At 28.6% G+C, this 24029-nt stretch overlaps 1 protein-coding gene across 3 annotated transcripts in view; it reads left to right on the plus strand.

Moving 5' to 3' along the window:
- The first annotated feature begins 5137 nt into the window (after window positions 1–5137).
- Window positions 5138–24029, plus strand: part of LOC107442214 (ELMO domain-containing protein 3) — a 30030-nt gene continuing 11138 nt past the window's right edge. The window contains exons 1-10 of one of the 3 annotated variants that reach the window (XM_016055711.3): window positions 5139–5289; window positions 5409–5472; window positions 10836–10890; window positions 12495–12563; window positions 12647–12735; window positions 13784–13907; window positions 15254–15376; window positions 20005–20135; window positions 23285–23361; window positions 23448–23575. In XM_016055711.3, coding sequence (XP_015911197.1) covers window positions 5285–5289; window positions 5409–5472; window positions 10836–10890; window positions 12495–12563; window positions 12647–12735; window positions 13784–13907; window positions 15254–15376; window positions 20005–20135; window positions 23285–23361; window positions 23448–23575 — 865 coding nt within the window. In that variant the 5' untranslated portion in view covers window positions 5139–5284. Of the gene's footprint in view, window positions 5290–5408; window positions 5473–10835; window positions 10891–12494; window positions 12564–12646; window positions 12736–13783; window positions 13908–15253; window positions 15377–20004; window positions 20136–23284; window positions 23362–23447; window positions 23576–24029 lie in introns of all 3 variants that reach the window. The other 2 variants (XM_043056061.2, XM_043056062.2) reach the window with 2 other exon arrangements.

Raw genomic sequence — 24029 nt, forward strand, 5'->3', positions numbered from 1 at the left:
TTCCTGTGTCACTTTAGTTATTTTATTATATTTCTATCAGCTTTTTCAGATAAGTTTTCTATGGTACATATAATTCAAAGCTCTTGCAATAAAAGCACTACTAAATAGTTCAACCTGACCATTGTCAGACATTGTAAATAGTTTCCAAAATAATAAGTTTCAAAAATAATTTTCTAATCTTATTTACAGGGAATTAATGAATAAGGTGGTTACTTTTAAAATATTTTTTTCATCTAAAAGTTGAATTTTAAAGAAGAGTAAAGAACATAATTATACATTTAGCATGTGATTTTCATTGTTCTAATCAAATCATTTATTTCTAACTAAAATAATTTTCTTATTCATAATTATTAAAGAAATTTTAATATTCTGGGTATAGCAGTAGATATTTTGCTATACATCTTAATGATTTTCAATTTGTGAGCAAGAGTTCTCTAGCTAATAAAAAATTAATTGAATAGAACTTCAAAAAATAGAGGAAATATGTAATTGTTTATCAAAAGAAGTTAATGTTTGAATACCAAACCTTAAATATTAGGGTGTAAATAATTAAACGTAAGTTCAATAAAATCAATTATGTGTGACTGATATTTGTTTTTTTAAAATATTAACTTTTGGTGTGCAAATGTGTTTTGATTGTTATCATGTTTTGAAATACATCAATTATAAAAATATAAAGAAATAAAAAATTTAATGAAATAGATAACAGTGTTAATATTTCGTTACAAAACTATTCTTGATCTTTAAACTTATAAACTCTATATTGAAAGTCGTGAGAATTATCAACATTAAAAGTTCTAAAATTATCATCTAAAAATAAAATGTAATTAATTAGTTTTTAGTGTATACGGCTTGTATCTATAGCATTTAGTTTTATATGGATGCAATCGTTATTAAAATTTGAAAAATTCCCTCTGCATATAGGTAAATTAAAAATAAAATCTGTAAGGAGAAAAAGATTTATATTTAATAAACTAGGAAACATATTTTATTATAACTTATACACGAAGCATAATTTTGGTCTTTTGATATCCGATAGAATTAAAATTAAATCTTTCTTATTTGTACTGTTCATGTAATGGGGGTGTATGGTTCATGTAATAAACATACGAACCAAAAAAAATTTCATACTTGAATTCTTCAAAACCTTTGTTTTTTAATATCTTGATTTCTTTAATTATTTTTGTATCCTAATTACCTCAATTTTTTTATGTGTTTTATTCTAACTTAGCATTGCAATGATTCGTTTTTCAATTCTTACAAGCCTTGCTTCAAATAAAAATAATAATAATGGTTTATTTGTGTTATTTTAATTAAGTAGGAACACTTTATCTTAGTATAAAAAGTTCAAAAAGATAAAATTGTTATTGTCTGCTTGATTTTACTTATTTTATACATAAAAAATAACGTTTAATACTATACAGCATGCTATTTACTCTGATGAATAGTGATTATAAAATTGTGCAATATTTTCTACTTTTCAGTAATTATGAAAATTGAGATTATATTCATTATATTTCTAATATTGTGATAACTCCTATTATATTAAAGTGATCTCAATTATAATTTCATACTTTCCTGGCAGATTTTTGTATATTTTTTTTACATTGTATTTTTGGATATCCAAATTATGTCTTCAATAATTTAAATTTTATGTACAGTAATTTTATCTTGTAAAATTGGATTTCTCTTTAATGTATACGTTTATTTTGCAGTACTGTAAATGTAAATAAAATAGATGACTTTTTTTTAATTATAAAGGATATAAAAAAATGATTTATTTGAGGATTGGATTGATTGGAAATAATTTAATTGAGGATTACGTAAAAATGTTATTGAAATTATGTTTTCTATGTTGTTTTATAGTATCTATGAACATTGTTTTTTTTAATTATTATTAATTGATCTGGTGAATAAAATGGGGGAAATAAAACTGTTTATGAATGAGAATATGCACCATTATCTTGGAATCTTAAACGTTAGAGATCACTGCATGTATAGCATATATATCAAACATTTTTTAACTTTTTTTGTAATGATTTTTTATAGTAATTAAAGGCAGCTCCTTCCTTTGGCATATTTAATTGCAGATTGAACTTAATTTTATGCTCTTAACCTTACTTTGATTTGTAGGACAGTTTTTTGCATATAAAAGCTGCACAAATCTATCAAAAATTTACCGCTTATAATTTTCTATTCAATTGGAGATTTTAATTTTTACTCTCCTTTTTTCAGCTTTGCTTATTTTTATTCTATGATACTGAAATTTAATTTACAATGTTAAAATTAGTTTTAAAATACTTTACTACTAGCAAAATCATCTTGCTTATTGTACAAGCTTTAATATAAGAGAAAATTTTTTTTATTAAAAGCATGATGATTCCACTGCTTTGCGTCATATATAAATATTATTTCATTTAAATTTTATTTCTTAAATTAAATAAATTTTAAATTTTACTTTATTTTTTATTTCAAAAAAACTTTTTTTCTTATTTTTAAATGTAAAATATGTTTTGTTTAAAGAAATAAAATATTTATGTCATCAAATTTATTAAAATAATTATGGAATTGTATTATATCTCAAAGTTAATCTATCATTTTTGTAATTCTATTGGGTCAAAATAATCAATGTTCTTTCAAATTATGAAATCTGTGCTCATTTTAATGTAACCAAAACTCTAAATAATATTAATATTTTTTGAAAATTATCATTAATGATTTTCTGGAATATTCATGTATATGTTTTTGTTCAATAAAGAAGCAAATTTCTTTTATTTAAATATGCAAGTAGCAATTTTGATTACATGATTACATGATTTATGATTTTCTGGAATATTCATGTATATGTTTTTATTCAATAAAGAAGCAAATTTCTTTTATTTAAATATGCGAGTAGCAATTTTGATAACATATTCCTTATATGAATCATTGTAGTTTAATAAAACTACAATAATTTGAATGTTTCTTTGAAATATATTATTTTAACTTTGTAAATATTGAATATCTCTTATTTAGTATTGTATGTATACAGCTCTGTACATCAGAACTTTTATTGTAGTATAAGTCAATAAACTGTTTTTAAAGCCTAATTTGTTTATTGATGTTTTTTTTTACAATTTATTTATTGCGAATTTTTTTATACGAAATTTTTTCTCTCCAAACAATGAGTTTCCCTTAATATTTAATTATTATTATTAATTTAAATTTTGAGCTGTGAGTATACAAGTAAATTTACAGAGTGCATGAAAATGATCTTGAAGTTTTAATACACAATCCACAGGTAAGAGATAAAATAGCTATTTTATGTTTCTTTTCTCTGTAGCGGAAATATATCTGATGTTTTATTTGTGGATGGGAAAAAAAACAATACATGAAAAACATGGGGCACATTTAGGCAATGTGTAAATTAGGTTTTATACAAATTAAACTTCAATATTTTGATGTTTACAATTGACCAATTACTTTTATATTTCATAGCGTGCCAAAGTTGCAGTAATTGCGCAAAAATTAATACTTATTTAAAACAATGTATATTACTAATATATCGCAAAAGCAATTTAAATTCCTTTTAAATAGAGCTTGATTATTTTTAAAATTATGTGTATATAATTTGTTTTGTGACCGTCCACAAATGATGTCGTGCATAGGGAGGAGGAAAGGGCTTGTAAAATTAGGACAGATTGTGATAAGTGGAAAGAAAACATTCTACTAATATACACATTCTATTAATATTATTGTTATATTTACAAATGTTATTAAAACATAGTTAAAATTTAAAAATAAAATTTGAAACATAATCTATTAATTTTTTTTTTTTGTGTCTGAACCTCTTGCATATATTAATGTAATATAGCACCTGCGGGACAGATGATGAAAGGTGCATAATAAAGTATAACAAAAGGGGATCAACTACCATTTTATACTAACCAAATAGTTTCACTTAAATAAATTTATTACATTGTCAAAAAAGGGATGATTCGTGGTAAAAAGTAATAAATTACTGATGGAATTTGTATTATCTTGATTAAAACAATAATAGCCTTCTATAATCATTCACTAATTTTTGGAACATTCCTGATAAAATTAAGTAGTAAACAACTGAATATAATCGGAAATTTTTTTTTTAAAATTGTGATAGCTGTACTTGAAAAATCGACATAGCAGTTGAGTGCTTCATTCTTACTGTTTTTACTTCATTTTCTTTCTTAGTTTTCCTCACTATTAGCATTTAGAACTAAGTAATTTGTTTGCTACTACAGCAAATTATCGTTTCAAAATACATGTATTTTGGCTGAAAATATAAAACATTTATTAGGATCAAATTTAATTTTAAAGGAAATATATAGAGAATATAATGCACCATCAAATTTACAAGAAATGAACTTATATACACGTCTGCTGAAATATATGGAACATATACTTTTTCTGTTCCAACAGAGTGTACCTAATTAATTTCTTATCTATTTTAACCAAATCGAAAAATTGTATTTGCTTTGCTCCCAAATGATGGAGTCCCGCAGTGGACTGATCGTTAAGACACGGTTCCCAGCAGATCACCGAAGTCAAACATCACTGGCTGCTGTCAGTGTGCGGGTGGGTGATCACTTGGATCAGTCTGCGCAGGGACCGAGGGTGTGCGGTATTGGTCCTCGTTAAACTGTGCTACCGTAAAGTGCTCATCTTCGCGAGCAGGTCGTTGGGCTACCGAAGCGGGGGTGCCATCCCCTCCGCAGAGGGTCAAAATTGTGATGGCATGTCTTCGGATCATCCTCCGGGATGTTTCCCAGACCGTCGCCAATAGCCCATTGTGCAGCTCCAGTGCGACGTAAATTAACAACAACAACAACCAAATGATGGATTGTGCAAATGCAAGTTTAAAAAAAATATAATACAATTTTAAAAACACGCTTTTTTAAAGAATAGAACAAAATTGTGTAATATTACTAATTAGAAAATTTTACTTTTTCTCAAGTATTTCGTTGAAATATTTCAATATATTTAGCAATTTCAAATATTTTAGCAGGTTTGAACCCTTTTCTTTTTTCTCAGTTGTAGTGGGAAAAAAGTAACATATCACTCAAAGTTATCGGTTACTTATTTTTGTTCTGCTAAAGATTCGATTAAATAACAAAGATTATGGAGTATGTGGGGTAGAGAAAACGGAAGAGTGTCCCACTTAATTTTTCTTGCTCATGATTTTAACTGATATTTCGATTTGTTTACATTTAATTAGATTTGAGGAGCTGTTGTTAAGCTGAAAATTGTTTTAATGGAATGACAATTAATGATGTAATTGAATGCAATAACTATTTAACATTTTGAAAATGACTTTTATACTCTCTAAAAAAATTTTTTTTCAAATATCAGTAAAGTTTCTGTGATTAATAATTTTTATTTTTTCTTAAAAGTTTTTTAGTTATGCACTTAGACGCGATCGATGAAGGTGATGAAACAGCAGCTGTTAAAGATGAGGTAAAATTTAATCAGTATTTTCGTTTCAGCAAATTTAAATTTAGTGAATTTTTCTTTTAAATTATTTTCTGAAATTTCATGATTTTGCCATTAGTTGTGCTTATACCAATAAGTTGGCAAATAGCAAAATTTACTTTTTCATTATGGGACATTCTAAACTTTACGTTCACTTTTTATTTTACTTGTTTTGAGTTTACTTTTTTAATGTGTTGCCGTAATAGCTTAGTTCTATAGTTTTATGCTTTCTTTGAAGAGCTAATTTCATCTTAAGAGATAATTTCATGTTAAGTCTTAAAACCATCATAAGGGGAGCTAATATTATCTAAGCTAAGTAAGCTAAGCTAAGCTTAGCAAGTTGTTAGTTTAATAAAAAAAACTTTAGACTGAAAAATTGTAATGTATTTGATGAATAGCATATTCACTGAAGGAACTTATCACTTAATTATAGGTATATTTAGACAATTACATACTGTAACAGAAAAACCTCTAGGGAGTGATCACTTAGTGGTTACCTCAATTGACTTCACAATGTTATTGAAGATATACATGATTTTTCGCTACCGATTTTAATTTTACTCAGTAATGTCATTTTCTTGGTGTGGAAATGCCACCCGTTTTGGCATCATGAGAACCGAATCGATGAATAAAATTTAGCTTCAATAAAAATGACCTCTACTGATATAACTATATACAGGGTATCCGTGCACCTGGAAAGTCATGAATTTCGGTATTGAACAAAATTTTTCATAAAATGTCATGATTTTTACAATTTTTAAAAAAAATCATGGAAAGTCATGGATTTCATCCTGTTCCAAATATCTGAATTTCTAACAAAATCACCACTCAGTCATATTTTATTTGAATATAAAATGATTTTATCATGTTCTTTAAAAATTATGGTGTTCTTTCAAAAAATGAAAGAAAAAATATCATTTCTAGAGCGAATTATCCTTTAAACTCTCTTCTGTGATTTAAGAATTTTTATTATTATTTTTTTAAAAAATTTTATCAATTTAAAATTCTAGTTGAAGCAAACCAGTTATTGGCAAATTTTTTTTTATTCTGAAATGAACAGAAAAATCAGGAGTATTTCTTTCCTTTCTGACGAACAAGAAAAGTATCTTTAGAATATAATTCTGCAGAAAGAAATTTTTTTTTGCTTTTGTATTTTTTTGAGCTATTGTATTGTTTCAACTCTTTCCTTACTCTGTTTTTTAAGTTTAAAATATATAAATATGAAGATGAAGAGTATAATAGTTTTGGTTATGCCTGTTTCGAATAATGTGATTATAATGCTTTTTTTAATTTATTGTTGCGTTTTTGTTGGAGAAAATAGCAACTTCGTTAAGTCATGAAAAATTCTAGGAATTAGTCATGGAAAATCATGAAAAGTCATGAATTTGAAAATCTAAAATGTAGCAGATACCCTGTATATATTTGTAAAAATAAATATGTGTGAAAACACATATGTGTAAAAATAAATTTACCAAATATAATTGATAGAACTATTATAAATGTTTAAGTTTGCATTTAATTTTGTATCAAAAAATTTAGTTTACTTTATAAAATGAGCTGTTAGTTTTTTTTTCTAAAATATTTTTTTTTCTAATTTAAGTTCTAGCTCTAAAAATAGATCAGTGATAGCATGGTCTTTAATGCACCTGAACTGCAACATGAGATTATCAATCTCTTTCAGAGATCGCCAAAAAAAGCTCTCTAAATAAGAGCCACTCACAAATATTTTGAATACATTTGAATCTGCTTAATTGTTTTATTAGCATTTTTTATTTTGCTATTTTTGTGTTTCCTTATGTGACCTTTTCTGCATTTGGTGCAGAGGTTTGCCTGGTCTCTGGGAGAGGTTTCAATTTTCTCTCCTAAAGGTTTTCTTTAATACAAATTCTGTGAAAAAAATTCCCTGCCTTCCGCATGCGTTCATAAATATATGAAGCCACTACACACAGGTGATCTTTCTTGGAGGTTTCACTGTAGTTAATTTACCATGATTAATATCACATTATCTTATTAATAAATTTGAAAAAATAATCTTAATGAAATGAAGACATTTATTAAAGATTTAATAATGATAAATTAAAAGACTTATGAAGATAGGATTTGTTATTCGTAATTATTCACTTTAGGTATTGCTGGATTTTGACTTAAATTGTTTAAATTTTTGCTCTATATTTGGCATAATTTTTAAAGCCCCAGAATACTAAAACACTGTATGTGTTACCTTGGCATGATATTTTTCCTTTAAAGTACTAACTACTAAATTTAAATTTTTATGATCCTTTATTATTTTTTCTAAAAAAATTATCGAAGTTAATTTTAAGGTATACAGACTTGTTATTTATATGCATCTATCTTTGAAAAAAAAATTATTGCAAAGTTGGGTGATAGCTGATGATAATCTGGTTTCAATTTGAAAGTAGGTTGGAGGAATCATAGACATATAGTTGCAGATGGTGATCATCGAAGTGAATGATGATGTAATCAAAGTTGTGTTGATATAATGACAGATTTGTGTAAAGGGATGGGAGATTGTTTGAGGATGCAAGAAAGATTCATTAGAGTTTCAGTAAGATACGTAATATTTTCTGCAGAATTCAAGTTATTCGAATTTTGAATGAAGAAAATATTTTCAGTATTGCTAATTTTTTATTTTTGTGCGGGTTGAATGTTTACGTGGTTCTTATTGCATTTTGTGAATCCATTTGGATTTAAACTTGTTGTTGTGAACATTGGTATTTTTGTTGTTGATTTGCATAATTTATGAGTTAGGGTGCAAAATTTGTAGCGTTGCAAGTTAAATTTTCTGGAGAAAAAAAAAAAAAAAAACGGTTTTAGTGATACAAAATAATGAAGACAGATGTTTATTTGAGGATTTATGAATGGAATTATAGTTTACATGTGAGTTTTTATGTATTTATATTTTGTAGGATTTTCTTATTTTGTTATATAATTTTATGCCCAGCAGTAACAGAAATGTAGCTGGAGGAAATTATTTGGTACATATCTGCAATATTTTTCTTTTATTAATACAGTCAACCCCGCTTAAAGGAATACCATCGGTTCCAGCCAAATCTATGCTATTAAGTGGGTTATTCGATTAAAAGGGGAGTGCTATAATCAATCTTAAATTCTGAATTTTTGTGAAATTTTACTTTTTAATGGTATTTAATGCGTAGTATAGCGTTTTGATTAAATAAACTCAGTTTTATGATCAATAAATAATTATAATTAAAACTTTCTGCCTTAGTATCATAAAAAAATATCATTTAAAGTTACATAAAAATAAATCAATGTTGGTGAATCATGTTGGAACTGAAATATTATTTAATCCCATGTGAAAAATTCTATAATTGAAGACTGTTTTTTGTACCCGTTTAATTTGTCAATTTATCAAAATTGGATTTTCCCTTTTAGTTTCTACTAAAATTTTCATGACTTGTCCATATTCCTTTCAAGCGCATTCAGATTTTTTTTAAAATTTAAATCTTCGAAACTTGAGAAATTCCTAATTAATGCGCTATTTTCGTTGGGGATTTTTTTGAAATTTATTGATTCTAAAATTAATTTTTTTTTCAATTAATTTAAATCATTCCTTTTCGCTCTCAACTTGCAACCAACTCAAAATTATTCACAGGATTAAGCAAATATTCTACTTTAGAGAAAACATTCCTTACACTAGTGTATTAGATTTTTAAAACTTAATAATGCATAAAGAGGGGACCACAAATCTTGACCAAAAATCAAATCACTCTATTCCTTCTTTACATACTAAATGATGTGCGAGTGAAGTAAGTCAAAGAGGAGTAAAACACCCTTCGTTTACTCCAATGTATAAGTGGTAGCAAGATTTGATTAATTTTTCAACTTCATCCCAAGCACCTACTGATGAATAAGAAGTCCCTATTGAATCCATCTTGTATCCTTATCTTAAAAAGGGAGATTGTATTTTAGCTGGTGAAACATTTCTCAAAAATATTATTTTTTTTTCATTTCAGTAGCACTTTGAGCAATTAAGCGGGGGCAAAAAACAACAAATAACCGTTTAAACGGGGAAATTTAACATTAGTTTAATATAAAATGATTTGGTTCGATTAAATTTTATTCGTATAAGCGGGTTATTCGATTATCCGAGGGGCGATTAAGTGGGGACGACTGTATTTGCAATTTAACCTACACTGAAGATTTCTTAAAGTTAAGTGTTGCTGCTCGGAATACATTTGCTCCATATTTCCTACACTGATGTTTTTCTAAGGTTATTATGTGCTACTGCCTGGGATGCATTTAATCCGTATATTATTAACAGGGGGCACACGGATAACGAAACTGTTGTCTAGGAGTTTAGATTTGGTATGGGTCTGCACTATTTTCGGCAAGAAACTGGTGCTATTGGTGGCGAAACTGCTGCCTAGGGGCTGAGATTTGATATAGGTCTTTGCTATTTTTCACTTATAAAATGCAGTTTTATGTTAAAAAAATATGTGAACTTATAATTTTAAAGGGTTTAAATTTTTGATGTTGTTCTGGGAGGTCGGGAAATTGGCACTAATCAAAAAGTGCCAAATCTGGTTGGCGAAGAGAAAAAAAAAAAGTGTGTACTGGTAACAAAGTAGTTCCTTTTCAATGTCTGATTTATTATTTTTTTAAAAAAATTTTTGTACCAGTTGTCAAGAAAACCATTACCAAAAAGGTTATGGATAAATATCAAAATATATTGCTAGAACTTATTTTAACTTAAATTAAAAATTTCCATTCAATTTTTCGCACTATTTTTTTAATGATCAGTGAATCAGGCTTACAAAGATTTAGTAGAGTGTTGACTTAGTTTTGTACATAATTGATTTGTATAATTTTCTTCCTACCTCATTTTCTAAATTTACCCTGTTTCTTCTTTTTTTATTTCCTATTCAATGGAATTTTCAAATTTTATATTCACATCTATTTATATAAATTAAACTCAGTGGTGTAACAGTTCAATGAAGGCCAAAGGCTATTGCCACCATCCCAATTTTCTTGACCTTGAGCTCTGAGGTGCAGGAGCAGATTTTCGGGATGTGTGGTCATCCGAGCGTAGAACCCCCATGGCAAGCATGCTTGATACTCATTTGATTGACTTATTTAAGGTATGAAAGGCTGAATGAAGCTTACCCTGTTTGGAGGATAGAACCTCAGACCTGTGGCACAGGAGTCCGAAGCGTTACCACTCAGCCAACAAGTGTCCTACTGATAATAGTTATTAAAATAATAGGTTTTGTAATCCATGAAATGTTTGTCCATTGCTTTAAAGTAAATTTTGTTTTATTTAAATATCATTTTCCTATGATTAAATTAATTTTTTTCCTTCCATGCAGCATATTATCACATTTGGAAATAAACCTGCTATTTTCAAGCACAAGGAAATTGTTGGTAATTCTTGTTGATTTTTTGTTTTATATCTTTTACAAAATGTTTTCTGAAGTCTTAATAATAGGACTCCCACGGGTCAGGGAAAACCTAGAATTGTCAGAGAATTTTATTTTGACTCTAAAGAGCAGGGAAAGTTAGATTTTTTTTTACAAAGACCTGGAAAATAACCAGTTTTAAAAGTGTCAGTAACAGTAATCAGTTATTGAGATTCGATTTAATTAATTCTAACATCTACTACAATTATTTGTTGTAAAAATTCCATTTTTTTAGTGAAACTTTTCCATGTTTCTATCCTCAATTAATGATTTTTTCTCGCTAAGTCTAATATTTGAAGAAAAAGAATACATATAAAAAAAAGTATATATATATCGAAGTTTTCTGAGGGAAATTGCATAGTATAGATAAATTATGGTCTGGATTTACATTGAAATTTTCCTGAAATATCTGGAAAAGTCAGGGAATTTTTTTCCTGAAATTAAGTGGAAACCCTTTAATAATGTTGTGGCTTAATTTATTTCTTCAGCTATCATTTAAAAACCCATTGTGGGCCAAGAGATCATGAAGGTTAAGTTGCCTCAATTTCATGGCCAACAGTATGATGGTAGCAATGTGGTCAGAATTACGCACAGGTTGCCTTGACTTCCCAGACAAGTTGGTGCCTATTGATCGAAAACTGGGTGGCCTTCGAGCCGCCACTGGGGTTTGAACCCTAGACCTTCACAATAACAGCTTAGTACCTTAACCACTGGAAGCTATCACGGCTCTCAGTTATCATTAAGTATGTTAATTCAAATGAAGTGAATGAAGAATTTATACAAATGTGAACTACTGTGTAAACATTTTCTTTTAATTTAATTGATCAAAAAGTAAAACCTCAGAAGATATGCTAAAGCATTGGGATGTTCACACTTTTGAGCTTTTGATTGTAAAATAATGTATCAAACTAATAAGAATTTTCTAGTTTTTTTTTTTTTTTTTTTTTTTTTTTTTTTTTTTTTTTTTTTTTTTTTTTTTTTNCTTGCTATTTTTACATTTTACCCTCAATTTTTTTTTTCTTTTTTAATTTTTTGTGTGCCTGTTTTCAATATAAAATGGTTCATTAAACCATTCAAAAGTAACCTGAAAGAATTAGATTGCCAGAAAAAATTTTAAAATATCAAGAAATAAAATAATCAAAATTAATAAAATTATGAATGTTAAAATTAATAAAAAAAAGTGAAAATGAAAATTTATAATAATAAAAATTAATAAAAAATTTTAGCAAAAATATTTTGGGAAATTGAAGATCAGTATGAAACATGCATGACTCTTCTTATTACGAGAATATCAAAGAATTTTTTCTGTAATATTGAAGAGTTTGCGATTTAGGCTTAACCCTAGATTCTTAAACATTCTTCTCACAGACCATGCTAATACAAATATGTTAAACCACTGTAACTTTCATAGTGAAAGAGATATAAACTTTTAAGTACCTTTCTTGATTGCCAAAAGAATGTTTATGAATAGTGTATCTACCATGCATGTAAAGAAAACTGTCTGTGCAATGTTTTATATATCTTTATGTTAATTTTAACATTTAAATAGTTTGTTTTGTCATTTTTTAGATTTATCTCAGTCTAGAAAAGACATCGAACTTGCTCAAGCAGAATGGGATCAGTTAGGTTCAAATGAAGGTCATTTAATGAATTTCTTTTCTTATATCTGTTATTATTTCATAAATATTCAATACAATTAAAAATAAAAGCTATTTTTTCAGGTACCTTTATTCCTACTTGTAAAACTGAACCAATATCTGTTGATGAGGTACTGAACTTTTTCCGATCAGCAAACATGAGCCAATTTTTGGTAAGTGGTAATCATTTGCAATTAAAAGTACAATTTAATTACAGATTCGGCAAATTTCTTTTTTTTACCATTCCTTTATAAAAGATTTAAGGGTTTGAAAAATCTGATTTGTTGAACTGGGGGATCATTCACGAAATATACAAAAGTGATTTGAAGTGACATGTTTTTTAAATTTTCTGTTTCAGAATACTGGGAATGTTTTTAAGAATCTTAAATAATTTTTTAAACAAAAAAAAAATTTGATGAAACAAATGTTCTTACTATGAAATTTAAGAGACAGAGATTCAGAGTTCATATTTTTATTTAGCATTTTTATTAGATGATAAACTATTTTCATATCTTGTTGGATAGATATGAGTTATTTTTAAAATTTTAATTTCTTTGAACTGTTTATTTAAAATTATTTTAATTTATTTAACAATTTAAGGGTTTACTTGTGAATTAATTCTTTTAAATTTTTTTGTAGCATTTAAAATTAGTAATACTTTTTAATTAAGAATATTAAATAATGAACCAAATTACACTTTTAAACAATAATTCATCGTCTATTAAATCATCAATTTGGCTCCCTGTAAGAAATGATTTTTTTATAAGTTCAATAAAGTATTAACACACTTATTAAAGTATTAACACATTTATTAACACTAAAGTATTAACACACTTATAAAGTATTAAGTTCAATAAAGTACATAATATTTTAAAACAACTAATAGAAGAGACATAAAATTTACGATGAAATTACTGAGTGCACTTATAAAAATATATTTTTCAATTTAATTTAAATTTGATGCAATGTAATTTTTTTAATAATTTTTATTAGAATTTAATTTTCAATTAATGTTTATTTATATTTTGGTAAAATTTTTTTTTTGAATTTGCTAAAACTACTGTGGCATGTCAGAAAATATGACAAGATAGACATGTAAAAATCATTCAAATTCTACTGTTACTCTTTAACTAGTATATTTATTGTCTAGATATTTAATTTATGTATGTAATTATTAGTTTATGGTTTGAACTAATTTAAATATGCATTTTTTTCTTCTAGAAATGTATCAAACCTGTAAAGCAAAGGAAGAGAATTGAGGCTTTAAAACACTGGATTGTTGGACCTCCCAAATTAAATCTAAGTTTAATTTCAGAAAGAAATTTATTCTTTGCCATTGCTTTATGTAAGCTGTAATTTGTCTTACTACATAAATAAGTCCTTTTATAATTTTTTGTAATATTTTTGTTTTCATTCATTTAGATGTTTGCATGTGTTTTTAATAATCATTTATAATAATTTAGTATTTTGCTTCAATCCAAAACAACTAGGCTTTATAACCTGGCCTTCCAAAACTAAATCCAATTTTTTTTTGTTGCTTTATGTAAGCTACAATTAATCATACTGTATAACTGAATTTAATACAAATTCAGTAGATATATAGATAATAATTGTATATTATTCAGTGGCTTGTTGCAATTTTAAAACTTATGCTAGTATGTAATTCTTGTAAGTAGTTTTATTGTCATTGCATATTATTACAGTATTGTAATTTACAATGTTAAAGAAATTAAAAAAGCAATATTTAAAAAACCAATTATTTGTTAGACGCTAAGATAGAATCAGCAGTTATGAATTATATAATGTAAGCAAATAAGAATTTATGATTCTCTTTCCCTCTTTTTATTTACAGTTTAACTATTACATATAAATATTTCTATTTTTATTTATTATGACAAGTAGAACCTAGTCACAGACCTGGTAGCAAAAATCATTTAGCATAGCAACGAGCACTGCAGATTTTGCTCAGATTTAAAAAAAAACCACTGTAGATTATTTAAGCACACAGTAGATATGAATATTATTTTGCCTCTCAGATTTAAAAAAATTAACTGAAAATATTACTGATAGAGGATACAGAAAATTTTTTTTAATCTCCAAAGTTACTTAATTACTGATTGTTTCAAGTCCTTAACAAAATTTAGTTGCTTATATGCAGATGTATAAGCAAAAGTAAGGTGATGGCTTTCAAAAATTCTAAATTAGGTTCTTTGATTAGCTGGAATTTTGAACATGTAAGAGCCTAAAAAAGAAAAAATCTTTAAAATTTTTTTTTTAATTTCTGAAATATCTAGTTGCTTGTTTATAGACTGTCTAGGGACTTATTCCATTTTTCAAATTTCAATTATTTTATTAATTTATAAGTATTAAGAGTTTCAATTAAAGCACTAAATTTTAAACTTTTTTTCTGTATCATTTCTATGTACCTTATATATGCTAATTTTGCTATACACATGTCAGATTAAACCTAAATTTTACAATAATAGCCGATCTGACCGTGTTAGGATCACGGACAAATCTATATTTATGAAGATTTTGCTTCTTGTGTCCCAAACTTGCTGTTTACTTTAAAAAATATTATCTTGCTTACTTGCTTTTTTTAAAAAATAAAACAAAAATTCTTAGTGAAGTGGTTTTATTTACTAATTTTATATGACAATTGAATAAAAAGAAGTGTGTGTCTTAATGTAGGTCCTTTTGATAGCAGTGAAGAAATACATATCAGAGTACTCCAGACTTTATACAGAACATTGACTAACTCTAATAAAGATTGTCCTCGCTATGGGAAACATTGGGAAGATGTAGGGTTCCAAGGTAATTTATAGATTATTAATATGATTCGTTCAGTTTATTACTAAATTTACTTAATAAAATCAGTTTTATTTCTAAATTTTATACAAACAAATATTATTTTTATCAATAAGTATTATATAAGTAATGTAAGTTTCTTTTCGAAATAATTGATAAACATTCATATAATTTCTTAGTTCCTAATAGAAAAAAATAATTTTGTTTTTTTTTTATTATTTTTTTATGATTGTTGTTATGTTATTTTAAGAAATAAAATATTTTAATTTTCATTCATATTATGTTGAGTTCCATCCAAAAGTTAGTTCCATCTGGTTGATAGGGCACTGGACCCATGTCCAAGAGATCGTGGGTTCGATCCTCGCCGGCCGATGACTCCCCGTGTAGTAAATGGTGACTGATGCACGTTAAATCTGTCGAGTCTCAAAGTCCTCCATGTTCCCATAACAAATCATACGTCTAGGGGTACTGATCCAGGAGTTTCCTTGTCTTCTGGATTGGTTCAAAATGACAAGGCTGCGAAGTTGAGCATTAGTAGTCGTAAACCTAAAATCGGGTCGGCTGTTCAACGACGGTTATAAAATATGAAATAAAATACTTGATCCAGAGCCGCGATGGCTCAGGGGATAGAGCGTTCGCCTTCCAATGGGGAGAACCGGGTCCGAATCCCAGTCGATATGAATTCCGCATCCGGCTTGCAACGACCACAGTGCTGACGGAAATATCCTCAGTGGTAGACGGATCATGGGTTCTAGTCCTTTTGCTGTCAAGCTAACCGTGGGAGGTTCTCGTGGTTTTCCTCTCCATGTAACGCAAAAGCGAGTTAGTTCCATCAAAAANTTACTAAATTTACTTAATAAAATCAGTTTTATTTCTAAATTTTATACAAACAAATATTATTTTTATCAATAAGTATTATATAAGTAATGTAAGTTTCTTTTCGAAATAATTGATAAACATTCATAGAATTTCTTAGTTCCTAATAGAAAAAAATAATTTTGTGTTTATTTTATTATTTTTTTACGATTGTTGTTATGTTAGTTTAAGAAATAAAATATTTTAATTTTCATTCATATTATGTTGAATTTTTAAATTTTTTTCTGTATTATTCGTCCTTTAATAAATTCCCTTAAAAACAGTTAAGAAATTCATGTAAAAATTTATTTGATGCTTGAAAGAAAAATCAAATTTTAAATTACATAGATTGTTTATAAAGTTGAAAACAGCATATGGTTACAAGGACCTATACGTAGTTACCATCATAAATGCCAAAATATAGAATAAAGAGGAAGCCGGCCAGGTGGCCGAGCGGTTAGCGCACCTGACTGTGAAGCCAATGGCCGCGTGTTCGAATCCCGCTCTGGGTATGGATGTTTTTCTCTCTTGTGTTGTCCTCTGTTGTGTGTAATGAGTGAATGTGGCTCACCTTATGAACGGGTTTGTGGCAGTGTGGCCTGGGCAATGTTACTCATCTCTGTGACTTTGGTTCACAGGTGCCCACTGGGAAGCGCGAAATGAGTAACAACTCTGGCATCTTCTAAGGCGAAACGAATAAAGTTCAGTGCCTGCCATTGGAAAAAAAAAAGAATAAAGAGAAATTAATCTCTGTCAGATTAATTTTTCTTTAATCTATGTCTTGGTAGTGATAACTGATGATACTTGTTTGCAGTATAAAATTAGTTATACCATCTACACCCTTTTGTACGACCCCCAATACAACGACTCTTCAATTATAACAACTGATTCATTAAGTCCTGTTTGCTATTCCATAGAGGCACTGTTATTTTAATGTCCATAGCACTCGAAATTTAGCCATTTGATTTAGAAAAAGTTTCAACAAAATTATTTGGAATAATTATTTCCTTTAATAATATCACACTATAAATAAAATACTTTCAAACTCCCTTGAATGATCGAAAAGTGACATGACTTTCTAAATTCAGTTCTAGGTGGTCATAAATAATGATCATTCATAATCTGTGTGACTTTCTTCTCAAAGGATGCTATGAATTTATCAATTGTACTTTTCTTGTTTGAAAACTGTATTCATTTTTTTTTGTAATATGTTATATAATATGTAATATGTTATATGTTTTGTAATATGTTCTGTAGTTCCTTTTTCTTTTTGGCAGTTTCATTGATCTTGGCATATGACATATTTATTTTAAATGGCAGTCCCAAAACAATATATTAATGCATTTTCACACATAAAATTTTATTTTAAAGGTCTTGGCATATGACATATTTATTGAAAATGGTAGTTTAAAACAGCCTATTATTTTAAATGCTTTCTCTCATATGAAGCTTTATTTTAAAGGTCTTGGCAGTTGTTTTGATCTTCTCATATGGCATTATTGTATTTATTTAAAATGGCTGTCCTGAAACAACATATTAATGCATTTTCCTCCATGAAATTTTATTTAAAAAAAATTGGCATGCGACATTGTATTTATTGGAAATGGCAGTCCCAAAACAGCATTTTATTTTTAATGCATTCTTACACATGAAGTTTTATTTTAAAAATCTTGGCAGTTGTTTTTATCTTATGTCATTGTATTGTAAATGGCAGTTTTAAAACCGCATATTAATACATATTCTCGATCAAAATTTTATTTTAAAAGTTTTGACGTACGACATTATATTTATTGAAAATAGCAGTTTCAAAACAGACGCCCAGTCATTTGCTTTAAGGCTTTGCTTGCTGATTAATGAATTAAGTTAGTCACCTGGAGCTTCAAAAGTTTGTCATTTCATGCCACACATGATTTAGTCCATAGCTTTATTAAAAGTTATTTTTTTAAGAAATTTAACGAATAAAAAATTTAAAAGTCTTTAAGTAGTTGAAGTTTTTAAACATTATAATTATTAGATATTTCATTTATTTTTCAATTTAATTTTTTATACATGAACTCAACTAGTTTTTTCATACAATCAGTAACAAAATGACAAGAATGGCACTATGATAGGCTGAAACACTACTGTGCTTAAACAGTGATGACTTTTTCAACAGCAACAATTTTTATGTAACTTTTAAATGATGCATAAAGTGTTTAAACTATTAACATATTATTAAAATGCATATGTTAACCAGAATTTACTGATCAGTTTTTTAATTTCATACTATATTCCGAAACAATAAATTTTTATCTATTAGATATTTGGTCTTAAATCAATCAATCTAATATAATCAATATTATTTTTAGTGACCATAATTTAATTGCCATACCTCAGAGATCATAATTTTGATGCCATGACTTCTACGTATCACCTAACCCCGGATAAGCAACTTCATTTTACTGGGCTCTATCCTTTAATGGTCATGGTGGAAATGCCATTTTATTTTGACCCTGGTTAGACAACGTGAACAGTGCTTGACTTTGTAACCCTCTCTCCAAACAACCAACGAGAGGACTTTCAGGCATGATTGATTTAACGTGAGCCTTGCTGCATATATATATAGGTTGTAATGTCAGCTGCCAAGATGGAATTCATAAGCTCCAGCTCTATGCCAGGGGTGTGAGCTGTGGTGGCTGAGCGTTCGCCTTCCAATGAGGTGAACTGGGTTCGAATCCCAGCGATGGCTGATTGATAAGAATTCTGCACCCAGCTCGGACCGAGCTACAGTCCCTTTGCTGTCAGGCTAACGGCGAGAGGGTTTCGCGGTTTTCTTCTCTATGTAACACAAATGCGGGTTAGTTCCACCAGAAAGCTCCATCTGGTTGATAGGGCCCTGGACCCATGTCCAAGAGATCGTGGGTTCGATCCTCGCCGGCCGATGACTCCCCGTGTAGTAAATGGTGACTGATGCACGTTAAATCCGTTGAGTCTCAAAGTCCTCCATGTTCCCATAACAAATCATACGTCTAGGGGTACTGATCCAGGAGTTTCCTTGTCTTCTGGATTAGTTCAAAATGACAAGGCTACGAAGTTGAACGTTAGTAGTCGTAAACCTAAAATCGGGTCGGCTTTTCAACGACGATTATAAAATATAAAATAAAATACTTGATCCAGAGCCGCGATGGCTCAGGGGATAGAGCGTTCGCCTTCCAATGGAGCGAACCGGGTCCGAATCCCAGTCGATACGAATTCCGCATCCGGCTTGCAACGACCACAGTGCTGACGGAAATATCCTCAGTGGTAGGCGGATCATGGGTTCTAGTCCTTTTGCTGTCAAGCTAACCGTGGGAGGTTCTCGCGGTTTTCCTCTCTATGTCACTCAAATGCGGGTTAGTTCCATCGAATTTCTCCCAATACTTGATCTAGCAGTTCCCTTGTCTTCTCGATTGGGTTCAAAATTACAAGGCTATGGAATGGAAGATTAGTAGTCGTAAACCCAAAAATTTGGTCGGCTGTTCAATGAGGGGTATAAAATTAAATATGCCAGGGGTGTGAGTGATTCCAAAATTGACTGCGCCATTGGAGCGCACTCCCTTGACTTCTATTAGTATACTTAAAATTTGGCCTTACATGTTAATTTTTTTTTTGCTGCTCCAAATTTATAACCACATTATAAGAGCTATTTAAAATCTATCCTAATACTCTTTATGTATTTATGTCGTCATTGTAAATTAAATATTAGCAACTGTATATTTTCTTTTCATATTACTGCTTCTAACGAATTTTACGTTATGTAGGCATCGATCCAGGAACTGATTTACGAGGTGTTGGATTTCTTGGTCTCATACACTTACTGTCTTTTGCTCTCAATCCAGCCACTGCTGATCTTGCCAAATCAATTTCTGTTCTTGCTAAAAATGAGAAGCAAGTATGTGTGATTTTTCTTCTCTGAACAATTCATAAATTGTCTGTATTGAAATAATTTTACTGACGTACTGCATGAAGTCAAAGAATAATATAATTCTTTAAAGAAAATGTATATACTTAAAATGTATGATTTTTTTTAAAATGTTTTATTCTTTTACTGTTTTAAAAGTTATTAAAATTAAGGTTCTTTTTAATTTTTATAATCTTTTTTAGAATCTTTTTATAATCTTTATAATCTTTTATAAGAAATTAGGATTAAGAATATAATGCAATTATTTATAGTTGCAGAGTTCTCCCTAGGAATAAAAAAGGGTAGGGTGCTACCTCCTCAAGGAAAAGGGCACTCACTTAACACCTTAAAAATTTATCAAATTGCGTAATATTAAGTAATAACTGAATTTGATCCTCAACAATATATTTTAAGTACCCTCTTATATTATTTTATATAGATATTTCAAAAAGTAGTTCTCACATAGTAATAAAACAAGATAAAAATTTATAGTATGTAAAAAATAATTGAAGGCATGCTAAAAGACAATCTCTGAGCATAATTTTTTTTTCAAAAAAAGTAAACTAAGAAAAAATGTTTGATTGATAAACCTAATATTTTTTTTTATTAAACTTAATTATTTGAAACTTTTTCTATAATTTAAACTGAAAATTATAAAAAAAAATGAGCATTTAAAGGTGCATTTTTTTAGAAAAAAGTATTTATTTAAAAAATAATTTCAGAATTTAAAATTAGTTAAAACATTAATTAATATACCCCTGAAAAAAAGAGAATTTTATAAAAATTAAACCAGTTGAGAATAATCCTAACAAAATAAATATTTGTAATAATAAGCAGAATTAAAACTTCAAACACAGATGATTTTATCAGTGTATAATTATTATTTAAGCAATGAATTATTTATTTTTTTGATTGGAATATTTTATTGGAGTAAGAAGGCAGTGTTTTGAAAGGATGGTGGCTTATTTTTACAAAAAAGGCAAAGAGAGTGCATATAAAGGTATGAAAAGGCAGATAGGGCCGGCCTCCCTTCTAAAAACGCTTTAGGAGAACACTGCAATTGGACATGAAAGATGAAGCATAATTTATTTATTCAGGTGTTTATGGTGTTTTTACATTAAAAAAAAATTTTGAAAAAAATCAGTATCTCAGCTGTTTTTAGGTGATGTCATAATTTTTATTAATATAATTAAAAAATAAAACATTTGATCTTCTAATAATTTGATTTAGATAATTGTTGATTCAGCATAATAGGTGCATGACACCATTATGTTATAGTTTTTTTTTTTAAAATCTAAATGTTATTCTAATTTTTATGTTTGAAAATAAAAATCTGGAATTGTGTAATTTCAATAAATTTGTAAATTTAAATAATTTAAAAAAATTCCACCAGCTCTAAATGTAGTTCTTTTATCTTAATATGGTTTGTATAATAAACTAAAACAAAGCATATCATTTGCTGCCTTACTCTCTGCCTTTGGATTGAAAATTGATAGACGGCTAAACTTTAAATTATTTATCATTTAACTAAGAAAAAATATTTTATTATTTGTTTGAAAAATTAAGTTTTAGGATGATCAAAAAATTTCTCCTGCAGATTTTATTTTTTAACCGACATTAAACAGCAGACCCAATTTTGAGGTTGCGGCTATGAATGTTCAACTTTGTAGCCTTATAATTTTGTGTCCAATCCAAAAGACTAAAAAACTCTTGAAGCAAGCATTGAGAAAAACTGGCCTTCAAGGAGGAATTTTTGATGGAACTAATTCCCATTTGCATTATATGGTGATGAAAATCAGGAAACCTCCCATGGTTAGTTAGATTCTAACCTATGATCTGTTACATCACCACTGTGGCTGGTGATGCTGGAGTAAAATTCGTATCGACCAGCTAACACTGAGATTCAAACTAGGTAACCTCATTAGAAGATTAGCGCTCTTTTCCCAGAGCCGCTCCACCTCCTCTCCATCAGATTAATATAAATTTCATAAAGCTTTTATAAAAATTGTGGATAACAGTAATTTCTTATAAACTAAATGTTACTGGCAATTTATGATACATCAGTATTCTGCAGAATTTGTGAGCATTTTATTGATTTTCTATCATTTTTAGACAAATATGGAGCATGACAACTAGTATTACATACTGAACCACGGTGGCTCGTAGGTGTAGAGGGCCCGTCCCTTGATGAGGTGTCCCAGGTGTGGATTCGAGCAATGGCTGGTCGATACAAATTCTGCTCCTGTCTTGCACCGAACTCAATGCGGACATAAAATGTTCTCAATTATTGATGAATTGTGGATTAAAGCCATCAGGCTAACTGTCTGAAGTTTTCTTGGTTTTTTTCTTCCGTGTAATGCAAATATGGGTTAGTTTAAGTCAAAAAGTCCCCTCTAAAGGCTAGTTTGTCTCAATACTTGATCCATGAGTTCCTTCCTTCTTCTGTGTTGGGTTCTAAATGACAGGGCTATGGAGATAAACATTGATAGAAATGAACCCAATAATGGGTTGGCTGTTCGACACCGGTTGCAAAATAAAATAAAACTGTTACATACATGTATATAGTACCTTGACTTTCCAAAGAAGGATAATTGGTGCTCATTAAAGTATGGAAAAGGTAATGATTAAAATATTATTTAAAAGATATTTATATCTCAAAATTACTGAAGTTATTTTGACGGAATAATGAAATTGGTCTTCATTATTCCGTCTTCATTATCTGTCTTCATTATCTGAAGAAATTTTTGTCCAAAATATGTATTCATACTTTGCCAGACAGCCTAGGCAGCGTGGGAAGTGTTAAATTATTTCACACATTGCTGGCCAGTTTTTTTGGCATTTAATAAAATAAGTAGGCATTCTATAGAATGGTGAGTCTATAGAATCAAAAACACAATTTAAATAGATTCTTTTTTAAATGATTTACAAAGTAAGTAATGAATACACGTCTAACGTCTAGATTTAATAAAACGGTTTCATCCAGCAATGCTTGTGCGCTAATAACTAAATAGTTTCTAGTTTTTTTTTTGTGTGTGTTTGTTTGTCATTTAAATTATCATTTTTTGTGATTTTTGTCCCTTAAAGTGTTATTGACTGAATAAAAAATTGTATAATTAATAACATTCTATATATTATTTCAGAACTTTCCTTTTTGTGCCATGGGGATTAATATTACTAGAATAGTTGTAGAATCAATGCGGGAAGAAGTTCTAAATAGGTCAGTTAGTTTCTCCTGATTGAATGTGATTGATGTTATGCATTCTCATGGAATTTATACATTTTTTCTGTGATGATTATTTTCAGGGAGTGTAACAGGTGCATGGATGTTTTCAAAGTAACCAATGATTTTTATGCAGGAATTTTCCTCAGGTTGTATGTTATATGGTATCAACAAAAGAAAACTATTATGGACTCGGGATTTGTTATTAAAGGTGCTTTTATAGTTTTTTTCATTACGATTTTTAACTAACTCCTCTGTTCTACAAATTAAATCAAAATATTTCATCTCATTTTACAATTTTAAACAACAAAATTTCACTTGAAACTAAAAAGGAATTGGTTTGGAGTTTGGGGGCCCATATATTTCACCATTCATCATAGTAATACATTTTCTTTTATTTATTTTTTTAGGTTTTTAGTTATTATATTTTACCGGCTATTACANTTATTTATGTCAATAAACAACTAAAAATCTTGCCGTCTTAAATTAACATAGGAAATGCCATTTAAATGGATCGTTCAACAGAATGTTTGGAACGGAGATTGGAAGGACACGTCGTTTGACGTCATGAAATACGTCATCACTGTCCCTGTCTATTGGCCTTGCAACAGAATGGTTCTGGGTTCGAATTCCGGACAAGGCATGGATGTTCTTTCTTTCTCTGT

Source organism: Parasteatoda tepidariorum, chromosome 2, assembly GCF_043381705.1.
Source record: "Parasteatoda tepidariorum isolate YZ-2023 chromosome 2, CAS_Ptep_4.0, whole genome shotgun sequence".
NCBI classification, from domain to species: Eukaryota; Metazoa; Arthropoda; class Arachnida; order Araneae; family Theridiidae; genus Parasteatoda; species Parasteatoda tepidariorum.